We start from the raw sequence: 13,458 nt of genomic DNA, 5'->3' as shown, positions 1-13,458 counted from the left end.
GAGACTTTAAAGCATTGATGTACTTTTCAGATAAACTCTTTCTGACCAGAGGTTTTTCAATTTTGAATATTCCGTTTTGGTTGGTTTTACTTATGGAAATTTCAGTTAGAAGAAAGATTCTAAACTTATAGATTTAGAACAGTCCAAGATTTCTGTGAAATTTATTAAGTCATTCATTTTAGATCAGTAAATAGCGTAAATATTCAGGTTATCATCAGAGCCAGAAGAGAGAGATTAATATGTTTTAATTAATTTAAAACATTGGATATACATTTAATATAAAGACAACTTAATGTATGTTCAAGATTTATATTTCTCTTTTTTTTTTTCTGGCTTGAGGAAGATTAGCCCTAAGCTAACACCTGTCCCAATCTTCCTCTATTTTTTTTTTGGTGAGGAAGATTAGCTCTGACCTAACATCTGTTGCCAGTCTTCCTCTTTTTGCTGAGGAAGATCAGCCCTGGGCTAACATTCGTGCCCATCTTCCTCTACTTTCTATGGGACGCCGCCACAGCATGGCTTGACAAGTGTGTGTCGGTCCACACCTGGGATCCAAACCTGCAAACCCCGGGCCGCTGAAGTGGAGCACGCGAACTTAACTGCTATGCCACCGGGCCAGTCCCCCAGTCTTCCTCATGTTTTGCATGTGGGTTGCCACCACAGCATCGCCGACTAGCCATGTAGGTCTCTGCCTGGGATCCAAACCCGTGAAGCCAGGTCACTGAAGTGGAGCGCGCCAAACTTAACCACTATGCCACAGGGCCAGCCCCCTGATTTTCTATAATGTGGTGATATTTAGAGTTTAAAAACTACTGGCTATTCTCATGAATCAAAATATTTTTAGAAGTAATAGGAAAATTTGAAATTCTGTGTGTTTAAAAATTATTAGATGAAAACTACAAGATAGTTGTAAGTCATTCTAGAACTGGGATATAAATAAGTATCTTAGAAAATAATATGGTGAATCCTTTCCCCACTGTTTTATTTTAATAATATTTAATGATGGCAATATACCAGCTTTGTAAGGTAACTTTGTTATAGCAGGCTTGTATTGGGCATGACTACCAAAATTTTAAACTACAATTTCCCAGGATAAGTACAGATCTGTTTATAATAGAATTTTCAAGTAGTTGGAAGGAAAGAAACTACAAATAGAACCCTTCTATTTATGTTGAAGATGCTTTTTTTCTTTTTGACCATTGTAGTCTGAATATATAAACTTATACTTATTTTAGCACACTAATGAACTGAGAGTTATTTAACAATTTTTCTCTTTATCTATAGGCTTGTGTTGTAAAACGTGAATTTAAGAAGGCAGAACAGTTAATTAAACATGCAGTGTATTTGGCACGGTAGGTGATTGTTATTAAAAATACCATTTCAAATTGTCTCTCTCTACTTTATATCCTAATAGTTTTGTATCTTTTTGTAGAGATCATTTTGGATCCAAACACCCAAAATATTCTGATACACTGCTAGATTATGGGTTCTACTTACTCAATGTAGATAATATCTGTCAGTCTGTTGCAATTTATCAGGTATGTTAATAGTTACACTTTTTTTTCTCTCGACCTAAATTGATTTGCTGACTTATGTTTGTTTGCTGTGTATAAATCGCCGTCTAAAAATAATTTCTTAGCCCCTCCTTATATATGCCATGCCATTGTTTTACTAAATAATACCGAGAAGACTTAAAAGTTAATGTTTTAGGAATTAAAGAGAATCATCCAGGAAAAGACTTGTTGGGTTGTGGGCCCATATTTAAGAGTAATTTTCCATTTTTCATTTGTCCAGATGATGGCTTGTCTTTGTTGTTGATTTAGCACAGGTCATTATAGCTGCCTTTGTAAAGCAAGAAGAGTTGATAGTTATTTTAGGCCTTACCTTAGTCATTCTCTGGTAAATGACATATTATGCCTTTGCTCTAGACAAGGTATCCTTGATTTTATAGTTCACTTCTGAAGAAGGACATAGAGAAAAACACTGATGTCATTCCCAAGACAAATGAATGATTTTTATTATTAAGCTATTGCCTTTTAAGTGAAGCTCAGTCTTCAGAAAATCAGGCCTTATAGGTGACTTTTATGTTCTATTGTGATTTAAATGTAGCAGGACTTTTCTTGCTTCAAAACTGATGCGATTGAGTATATAGAATATATATTTAAATTAGTAGGATGCTTAATTTAACAGGGTAGTGTTTTCTAAGGATTTACATACAGTATTATCAATTGTTTTCATGACTCTTTCAGGCAGCCCTTGACATTCGGCAGTCAGTGTTTGGTGGCAAAAATATCCATGTAGCAACAGCTCATGAAGACTTGGCTTATTCCTCTTATGTTCACCAGTATAGCTCTGGGAAGTTTGACAATGCACTGTAAGTTCCATGTTCCTTTTCAGTGAGGGATTAAATGCTGTTGCTATTGTTTTGTTTTTCCCAGTACAATAGTATTTAATATACTTTATAAATTAAATTTGTCTTCCTGGAGCTTTAACAAGATTCCTAAAATATTCTTGAAGTTATTTAAAATCACACCAATTTATAAGCCATTCATTTAGGTCTTACATGGTTTAATATTGACTTGTATATCTTCATATAGAATATGACTTATCTTTTGAATATTTCCTTCAATAATTTTTCTTTGAGTAATATAGTAGCCTCTGGCTAAATGGAAGGCTTAACCTAAAAACCTCTTGCTCAAAACACATAGAAATATTGAGTAAAATATAACAACCATCTTTTTAAAATGTATAACTGAGCTTGCAAGAGAGAGAGGAAATCCCCTAGGGCCAATAATAGACTAAAATCCAAAAGAGTAGGGATGACTTATAGTATAACTGCCCTGGGGTGATTTGAAAGCTTAGAAGTTTCTGTAACCTTGATTGAACAACCATGTTGGGTTTAAGAGACAAGACATTGAGCCCACAGGAAGCTGTGAGTTAGAAGTGAAACTCTTCCATGAAGCCTAGGTCAAGGCTCCGCCCTCAGGGAAAGGGTAGACTGGGGGAAAAAAATCTGCCCACTGGCAAAAGATATGACAAAGAAACTTGTCTGTCTCGGGTTGGGCTCTCAGTTGAACACAAAAGGAGCCTCACAGGGGAATTTATAACTACAGACTTGTACTACTCTTGTGTTTGGGCATCTTGCATGCAGGAACGCCCAAACTGAGAAAAACATTTAAAAGCACTTTGGTACTGCTAGTTCTCCTGGGATGCCTTTCAGGAGATAATGCAAAACTCTTGGAAATAATTAACCCTCAGTCCAAACCCTACAAACTTCCCATAGGTCTAGCTCTACCTAAGATGAACTCACCATAAAAAAATTTAAAAATAAGGAAACATTTCCTCTGTGAGTGAGAGTCAGCAGACAAAATGAACCAAGATTAGAACCCTAAGAATGTCAACAGAACTTTTTGGTTGATGCTATAAAGTAAATATATTCTTAAATAATTAAAGATATAAAATGGGTTGGCAAATTATGGCCTGCAGGCAAAATAAATTTTTATTGGAACATAGCAATGCTCATTCGCTCAGGTGTTGTCTGTGGCTGCTTTCACGCTACAATGGCAGAGTTGAGTAGTTGGGACAGAGTATGTGACCCACACAACTTAAAATATTTACTGCCTGGCCCTTTGCAGAAAAAATTTGCTGACCCTGCTATAAAAGAAGGAATGAGTAATGTTTTAGAGGGAAAATAAAAAAAGGCAGATTTAAAAATAAAACTGATACATGCTACAACATGGATGAATTTTGAAAACATTACGCTAAGTGAAAGAAGCCAATTACAAAGGACCACATACTATATGATTCCATTTATATGAGTGTCCAGAATAGGCAAATCTATGGTGAGAGAAAGTACATTGGTAGTTGCCTAGGACTGGGTGGGTGGGGGAGGAGTTGGAGGAAAATGGAGAGTGACTACTAATGGGCACAAGATTTCTTCTGAGGGTGATGAAAATATTCTGAAATTGATTGTGGTAATGGGTACACACCTCTGAATATGCTAAAAACCATTGAATTGTACACTTGAAATGGATGAATTGTGTGGTGTGAGTTGTATTTTGAGGTATTACAAAAAATAAAATAATAATAGCTAGAATTGGAAAATAGCCATTGACATTAAAACTCAGTAGACAAGTTAAACAGCAGATTAGACACAACTAAAGAGACAATTAGTGAATTGAAGACAGATCTGAGAAAATTAACGATTACCTGGAAGATGGGCATAGAAGGCTTGGAGTTGCTTGAGAGAAACTGGCAGATAAAATAGACAAATAGCTTACCTTCTGTTTGGCAATATGGGCCGTAAACAAATAACCAAACATGTCAGGTGAGAGTACATGCTGTGAAGAATAAAGTAAGCTAAGAGTTTACAGAGTGATGATAGATTTTTTTAGGGACTTTTGTATAGGCTGGTCTGGAAAGGCTTTCAGTGAGGAGTGACCCATGTGGATATGCAAGGGAAGAGCATTCCAGAGAGACAGTAAAGCAAGTGCAAGAGTCCTAGGTGAAAACATGCTTTGCCTGGGTCAGAAAACTGCTAGGCCTGTGTGGCTGGAGAGGAAAGAAGGGGTTGTTTCTGACAGTGGTAGGAGATGACATCAGAGAGGTAGCCTGGTAAGAGATCATGTTGAGCCTTCTAGGCTGTAAAAACAACTTCACGGTTTATCCTAAGACGGGAATCCATTGGATGTTAAAAGTTCAGTCCACAGCAGATTGGAAATTTAAAACAAACAAAAACTGATCCTTTTGTTTACCACATACAGTTTTAGAAATTCTATCAGTATTAAATTATACGTTATGATGTTTTTAAATACTGATTTTACAACTAGAAAGAAATGCCAGAATATATCTATCTGTATTGCAGATTTCATGCAGAAAGAGCTATTGGTATCATTACCCACATCCTACCTGAAGATCATCTTCTTTTGGCTTCTTCGAAGAGGGTGAAAGGTACCCTTTGTAATCTAGTCTTATATATGTATATTTCTTTAGATTTCTTTACTGTCAATTGTAATAGATGTCTAATCTCTGATATTTTTATTTTATTTATTTATTTTTTTGTGAGGAAGATCAGCCCTGAGCTAACACCCATGCTAATCCTCCTCTTTTTGCTGAGGAAGACCGGCTCTGAGCTAACTTCTATTGCCAATCCTCCTCCTTTTTTTTTTTCCCCCAAAGCCCCAGTAGATAGTTGTATGTCATAGTTGCACATCCTCCTAGTTGCTGTATGTGGGACGCGGCCTCAGCATGGCCGGAGAAGTGGTGCGTCGGTGTGCGCCCGGGATCCGAACCCCGGGCCGCCAGTAGCGGAGTGCGCGCACTTAACCGCTAAGCCACCGGGCCGGCCCATCTGATATTTTTAAATTAATGATATATGGTATAAAATAGGAGTATGTGTTTATTTCCTTGGGGATAGTACCATAGGATTAGACTATTTACATATTACAAAAATAGCCAATGTACTGATTTAAAGCATTTGCCTGCAACTCAAGAATTTCCAGTGGTTCATAATGAAAGGTTGTTTGCTTCTCTCATGTAACATTAATAAGCCAGTATATCTATCTATCTTCCTTCATTCTCCTCCCTCCCTCTCTTCCTGCCTCCCATCCTTCCTTCCTTTTCTTTTGAAAGGAGGATGGAAGAATAACTCAAATGATTATTTTGCACAATAACATGGGTAGCAAGCTGAAGATGGGTTTTTCACATACCTTCAGCTTTATAGTGCAGGATTCTGAAACTCAGCTTCTTATCAGGTTACCCTTAATGTTGCAAGGCTCTTACCAAATACTACTTTCTTCTTTTCTTATTTTAACTTTTTTTCTAATCACTACCAAGGCCCTTTCACTTAAGGCATTTATTTTGACATTATTGATTGGATCACCCATGTGGTAATTCCATACGTGTTGGCTAAGTTTTACCTTAATTCTGGAATGGGTTTTTTCTTCCCTCTTTAGGTTTGCATTTTTAAAGTTACACTAATAATACATGATTTATGTCAAAAATTAAAGTTAGATAGAAAAGAGAAGAAAACAAATTGTTACCTGAAGTTCTACCAATCCAGAATCAACATTTTGGTGAATATTTTTTTAGACCTTTCTTTCATCAAAAAATGGATGAATATATTTTTTTAGTTTTATAGTCTGCTTTTTTCACTTAATATATTATGAACATTTTTCCATTTCAATACATGTAGGTATATATCCCTTTTTTTGCTAATGTTTTTAACCTTACCTCTATTATTGGACCTTTATATTGTTTTTAACCTTTTGTTCTTTTAAAATGCCACAGTGAACTAAATCTCTTTTACTTGTGTGCACATGGACAGTTTTCTTAGAAATAAAATTACCTGGTAAAAGAATACAGTCATGCACCGCATAATGACGTTTCAAATATATGATGGTGGTCCCATAAGATTCATACTGTATAGCCTAGGTGTGTAGTAGGCTGTACCATCTAGGTTTGTTTTGAGTGCACTCTATGATATTTGCGCAACAAAATCACCTAACAACGCATTTCTCAGATCATATCCCCATCATTAAGCATTGCATGACTGTGTGTATTTTTAAGACTTTAAATGGAATTTGAAAGTCTTGAATGTGACTTTGAAATTGAACTGTCTTCTGGCCTGATTTGGTTGGTCAAGTGAGTAGGAGGAAACCAGTTCTTTTAGTTGTATTTGGTTAAAGGTTATATTTTATAAAGTGTGGTTTCAAAATTTTCAACAGTACTTAGGTACTCGTTGACAGTTTCATAACTTTAAAAAATCTGCCTTTTCCTTCTTGTCTTCCTTTCATTTGCTTTAAAAAACAAATTCACATTGGCAAAGTATAACAGTCTAGTAAAATAGAAATTAATTCTGCAAAATAATTTGATGTATACCATTGTTTTTCTTAAATTTGAAATTCTTTATACTATGCAAAATAGAATGACCCCAAAAGTGTATTTTTTCATTAAAGTGGAGTACTTTCATTTTTACCAGTTCTAAACTGTAACCACATATAAATATATATAACAAACATTTATATAATCTAATTTTAAACTATATGCTCTAATTAGCTTTGATAGATGGTTTGAAGAACACTAATTTTATTGCTTTCTTATTCAGCACTCATTTTAGAGGAGATTGCAATTGACTGTCATAATAAAGAAACTGAACAGAGGCTGCTTCAAGAAGCTCATGATTTGCACCTGTCTTCACTCCAACTAGCTAAAAAAGCTTTTGGGGAATTTAATGTACAGACTGCAAAACACTATGGAAACCTTGGAAGGCTTTATCAGTCAATGAGAAAATTTAAGGTAGAAGCATGTTTTACTATATTTTTCTCTCTCTAAATAATCTTAGGTAATAAAGTACAATCTTAATAAATAAATCTTAAATAGTACAGCTTCAGTAATCTTAGATAGTAAAGTATATATTTATTATACTCCTACCTAATTCCACCAAAGAATTGAGAAAATAGCTAATATAAAACAACATAGTCAAAATATAAATAAAATTCAGAAATTCAGACCGTGGAAAAATAAGAAGTATATCAAACCGTAAAGGCTTATACGGTTATTATAGTTAGACTTAAAACATAGCTCTTAGCTGTATTATGTACAGAACTTAGTAGAATGCCTGGCACATACTAGGTATACAAGAAATGTCAAATATTGAGACTATTACTCATTGTAGCTATAAAAATTTACTGAATTTAGTTCACTTTTTGAATTTTGGGTTATAAATTCTTAACAGTGTCCATTTTAGGGTCGCAGTAAGGAAAGAGTGAGTGAGAGTCACTGCCTAGGATATTCATTTTTACCTGAAAATCAATCTACATGTCCCAATTAACCTGAGTTTAGTTTGTTGGAATAAAAATTGTCAAAAACTCCAAAAAATAAAATAAAATAGTACTCCTATGTATATTAACGTACTGTAGTATAGAGTTTCTTAACAGGGTTCAGTTAAATTTTGGAGTTCAACTGAAAAAATAGTTTTATTTTAGAATGTTTTGATGTTAATTTCATTTCTTCTAACAATGTCTTATTACCAGAAGTTTTCTTTTGTCGTTTTTGGTATAGGACACGTTATATAGTATAGGATACTACTACTATCATCAGCTTATATGCATAGCTTCCCAAAACCAGTAATGCTTCCCATAGGCAGCTTTCGGAATAACACAGTTATGTTCTCAGATCTGATTACTTTATACCATCCATAAGATGTCTTTGGCATTTAGAAGAATCTTGCTCATTGGGTAAGAATTGTTGACATTAGAAAAAGTATAATCTGATGGTTAATACAGCTTAATTATTTTTCAGGAAGCTGAAGAAATGCACATCAAAGCAATTCAGATTAAAGAGCAACTTCTTGGTCAAGAAGATTATGAAGTAGCGCTTTCAGTGGGACACCTAGCTTCTTTATATAATTATGACATGAATCAGTATGAAAATGCTGAGAAACTTTATTTGCGATCTATAGCAATTGGTATGTTAAGATTTTCTTAGTCAATTGATTAGAAGTAAACATGTCAACATGTCTTAAATGTTCTATAAGGGAAGTGTTATTACTAAGACTTAGATGAGTTTAGAGCTGCTAAGATATCCAGGAACCACCCAGAAATCATCTGACATTTTGCTAAAGATGATTTATTGATGTTGAAGACAGTAGTAAGAAGGATGACAGTAGAGTTTCAAATAAAGGCAAAAGTAGTTATGTAAACTATTTGTGTAATTAATACCCCCATTCTCCTCCCCCTCCCTTCTCCTGACTTTAACATCATAGATAAGGTTTACTTGTTTTTAAACTTGTTATAAATGGAATCATACAATGTATATTTTTATATGTCTGGTTTCTTTTGGTGAACATGACTTGTGAAATCCATCTGTGTTGTTCCATATCACTGTTGCTTGTTAATTTCTAGTGCTATATAATATTTTATTGGATTAGTATATCATGATTTATCTATTCTACTGTTAATGGATATTCAGAACATTTGGATTGTTTCCAGTTCAGGTCTATTACAAAATAAGATACTGTAGTCATCATCTAATGTGCCTGTTAAAACTCTTCCCCATTTTTATATTGGGTTGTCTGTCATTTCCTTATTGGTTTATAGAGGTTCTTTGTACACTATGGATATAACAAGCCCTTTGTTGGTTATATGTGTTGCAGACAACTCTCACTCTCCTGCTCATTTCTTAATGGTGCGTTTCAAAGAACGGAAGTTATTAATTTTAATGTAATTGAATATACTGATTTTTTTCTTTTATGGTTAGCGCTTTTTGTATTCTGTTTAAGAAATCTTTTCCTACCCCAAAGTCATAAAGATGTTCTTTTAGAAGATTATCTTCTGGAAACTTTGTTTTACCATTCACATTTAGATCTACAATCCTGAAATTGATTTTTGTTTATGGTGTGAGGTAGGGATCTTTTTTTTTTTTTTTTCTATATGAATATACAGTTGACCTAGGAACATTTTTTCAAAAGACTGTGCTTTCCTCTCTGCTGTGCTACCTTTGTCGTAAATTATGTATCCATTTATATATGGATTCCCCGTTACCCATGATATTTTGACTTGCTAAATCCTAAAATATACATAAAATAGTTTTAGAATTGTTAACACAGTACTATGAAAAAAACTCCTACTATGTAGAGTTCAATCTTTGTTTACAGTTTTCTTTGTCTTTAGCCTGAAGGTAGATACTCAGAATACTATGTTCGAAATTTATTTGGGTTATTTACTCTCCTCCCTCCTCCCCATCACTCTGGTTACTCATTTGAAAGATAATTAGGTTCATTTGTTTATGTTTGTATAATATTCCCCCATCTTTGTTAATTTTTCTTCAGTATGTGAAATTTTAATGTTCTAAATGTCAGAACTGTTTAGAAAGGTATGCTCACAGATGTGTGATTCCCCCTAATTTCTTCTGTCCACTTCCCACCCACCTGAAAGGGTAACCAATCTCATTAGTTTCTCTTGTGTCATTTCTGTGTTATCTTTTTGCACAAATGTTCAGAGATATAAATATTTTTGTTTCCCCTTTGTTAAATAAAAGGTAGCATACTATAACTACTTTTTGTACTTTGCTTTTTTTTTAACTTAATATACCCTATAAATACTCTGTGTCAATTCATAGAGAGCTGAGAGCTTTCTCCTCTGTGTACAGCTGCATAGTATGCCGTGGAGTGTGTGTACCATAGTTGATTGAACCAATATTTGTTTCTAATATTTTGCAATTATAAACAGTGCTACAATGAATAACCTTGTGCATATATATGGAGGTGCTGCCATTCTCCTTTTCTTTTACATCTTTTCAAATCAGTTGCTTCAATCTGTGAAATATAATTAAGTCTTGGCGGTAGCTTATGAGTAGGACTTGTCTGGGAGTTCTGATAGAAGAATTAAATCTATACCTTTAAATTAGAGAATGAAACCAAGCCACCTTATTTAAAGAATTGAACTTGTGTTGTCTTATAGAAACCGTTCATTGTTTCATTATTTGAGCTTTCTTTCTTTTTATTTGTTTACTTTCAGGGAAGAAACTTTTTGGTGAAGGCTACAGTGGACTAGAATATGATTACCGAGGTCTCATTAAACTTTACAACTCCATTGGAAATTATGAGAAAGTGTTTGAATATCACAATGTTCTGTCTAACTGGAACCGGTTGAGAGATCGGCAGTATTCAGTGACCGATGCTCTTGAAGACGTCAACACCAGCCCCCAGTCCACAGAAGAAGTGGTGCAGTCCTTCCTGATTTCTCAGAATGCGGAGGGACCGAGCTGCTGAGGGAGGACCTCAGTTAACTAATTTACCTTTTCCCAGATTCCAGGGAATTCATACTGTGAAATCAAAACCATGTTGTTTTTTTGGGGCTGGAATTTGCATTGAAACACTGGTCCAGTCCATTGACCCTATTTGGGTGATCCCTATCTTGCAGAGTGTCCGTAGGAATAAGCATATATTCAGTTATATTCAGCATGTACCCGCATGTATAAGTAGTCTGGCCCATATTTTCAACCTAGTAGAACAAACAACAGGAAATCTTTCTTTTTTTTTTTTTTTTTTTAAATCATTTTGCAGAAAGCCTGAAAGAAAAAAGAACCCCCTAAATAAAACTATTTAAGAGTTTAAAAGAGTTGCATTCTTATTATGTAAGGATGATTTTAACAACTTTTTAACATATAATTCTTCCTTGTGAAGGTATTCAATACTGTATTGTAAAGAAATTTTATGGGGAAAATCTTTATATGCAGTATAGAGGAGTTAACACAAGTCCTAATAGAAGAGGGACATCCTGACTTAGGTTTGGCTACCTTACCCAGAGAAGTGATGCAGCCACTCCAGAGCTCTTTACAAGGGAAAGACTGTCAGATTCATCTGAACTGGACCAGTGTTGATCTGTAAGTAATAGAAAAGCTGGTAGACCAGCAGTTATAACTCTTTGGTTGTTTTGTTTTATTTTGTTTTTTGATACAACAGTGCAAGATGCTCTGATAGCATTTGCTAACAGGACCAGGAGGATCTAAAAAGGACCAGCCTAATGTAGAAAGGGGTTATTTGGACCAGAGGCTTTAGATTATTATTTTAGCCCCAGCATATACTTTTATCATTTAGATGTATAATGATTTCATTTAGATGTATAATGAAAAGTGGTAATGCAAAAATTATATTCATGTAATAGACACCAAACTAGGGAAATTTGGCAATTTCAGTGGCATATCTTTAGTCGAGGGACACAGATGGCGATGCCATAAGCAAGTCTATAAATATCTGCTGCAGCTGTCCCTCTCATTTTAAATGTTACCCTAATAATCGATGCAATTAACAAGTATCTTGGCTAGGAGTCATGAAATAGCTCATGTCTGGATGAGAATTTTAGGTTACTATATGTTTCTGTGGGGATTAATGGAAAAATGAATGCCCAAAAATAAACAAGTCTTCTTAGAAATCCTTCATCTTTATGGTAAATAATAGTATAGTACGACTACATCATTTTATTTGAAATTCAAGAGTCAAATGGAAAGATTCCCTAATGATATATCTATTTCACTAACTTATCTTTCTGTTCATTGGATTTTGATTTTTTTTTAAGCCAGTCAGGTTATTTAATGTTGAGGTAATATTCAAATTTGAGAAGTTGTGACATGTAGCAATCCAAGAAACAGAAAGGTCTTTTGCTGTTACCTCAATTCTTATTATAGTGGCCTATTTGGTGCCTCTATAGTTAAGAATCAGGGTTTTCCCCCCTATTTTCAGGGGTTCATGACTTGGCTGTTAGAGATGTTACTCCTGGCTGATGCTTGGAGTAGTCTGTGGGTGAGTGGATGTGTGTTGAATTTTGGTTTTCTTTTAACATGCACATTGGGGTGGGATGGGGAAAAAATCTAAGCTGTCTGCCACATTGAGTATAGAAAAATTAATTGGAGATTTCAGATAAATTTGATTTTAATCACTTTTTTTAACTTCCCAAATATAACCTTGTTTAAAATTGTTATTTGCAGTCTTGTTAGTTATGAACCAGTGTTTCTAAGTCCCCAGGAGGGGATTCACTGGGGGAGGTAGCTAAAGAGATGAAGGAAGCCCAGATCCTAAGATTATCCTTATGTCATGTTGAAACCTGGGTTTATTTCTCAAATTGAATTATTTTCTTTTTAATTTTCAAAAGAGTACATTGGTGCACCTGCACCTCCCTCTCCCAGTTAATTGCAATCTAATGCCAAGAGGCACCTCTTTATTAATTACCAAATAGTCTGTGTGACCAAGGACTAACGTTTTTAAGTTACTCGGCTCTATCCTCGTGGGCCTATATATTTAATACCTCCAAAGATATTTTCAGGATAGGCTTTGTATACTTTTGTTGGTTATTTAGAGTCCTGTGGTATGTTTGTGGTACAGGAATGTCATGGTAAATTGTTTTTCAATAAATATTTTGAAACTTATGTTTCCATATGAAGTTTTTTTTGTTTAATCAATCTATATTTTTTGATTTTGTGCACATATAGCGTTTCCTAGGATAAAATCAAGCAAATGACTTAAGGCCTCATCCTCTCTAATTCAGTTTGGACTCAGCTTAGCTCACACTCAGTGATAAAGCAACGTGGTATTTAGAAGCCTAGGATTACAGGGTGATAATGTTAAGTGGCAGCCAGTTTTTCTAAAAAAACATCCTTATAGGTAGTTTACTCTTATTACTACTGCTTTAATGTAGTTTTCTGTAAATCCATACACTTTGATTTAATGCAAACACTCTAGGTTGAGAAGAGATTGCCAGTTTCTGTTAGTGATGTAACTTAATATGCTATTATTTCTGATTCTAATGAAGAATAATACCCTAATAATTTTGAGTATGGGGTTTATCCTTTTAGTAGAGATGTTTAGGGTAAGTTAAAGAGGTGAAAGTCACCATGATTTATGGGGTTAAAAAAAAATCAAAGGAATAAAATTTACCTCACGATAACCAATGGGTTGCACAA

General features: G+C 34.5%; 1 protein-coding gene across 1 annotated transcript in view; it reads left to right on the top strand.

The window, feature by feature from the left end:
• The window catches only part of APPBP2 (amyloid beta precursor protein binding protein 2), a 60,483-nt gene extending 47,559 nt beyond the window's left edge, over positions 1 to 12,924 (top strand). Inside the window, exons 7-13 of the mRNA XM_058560467.1 lie at positions 1,285 to 1,352; positions 1,433 to 1,538; positions 2,250 to 2,374; positions 4,865 to 4,950; positions 7,106 to 7,296; positions 8,302 to 8,467; positions 10,518 to 12,924. Coding sequence (XP_058416450.1) covers positions 1,285 to 1,352; positions 1,433 to 1,538; positions 2,250 to 2,374; positions 4,865 to 4,950; positions 7,106 to 7,296; positions 8,302 to 8,467; positions 10,518 to 10,771 — 996 coding nt within the window. The 3' untranslated portion in view covers positions 10,772 to 12,924. The remainder of the gene's footprint in view (positions 1 to 1,284; positions 1,353 to 1,432; positions 1,539 to 2,249; positions 2,375 to 4,864; positions 4,951 to 7,105; positions 7,297 to 8,301; positions 8,468 to 10,517) is intronic.
• Positions 12,925 to 13,458: the final 534 nt, after the last annotated feature.

Source organism: Diceros bicornis, chromosome 18, assembly GCF_020826845.1.
Source record: "Diceros bicornis minor isolate mBicDic1 chromosome 18, mDicBic1.mat.cur, whole genome shotgun sequence".
NCBI classification, from domain to species: Eukaryota; Metazoa; Chordata; class Mammalia; order Perissodactyla; family Rhinocerotidae; genus Diceros; species Diceros bicornis.
This window is presented reverse-complemented; position numbering and strand designations above follow the sequence as displayed.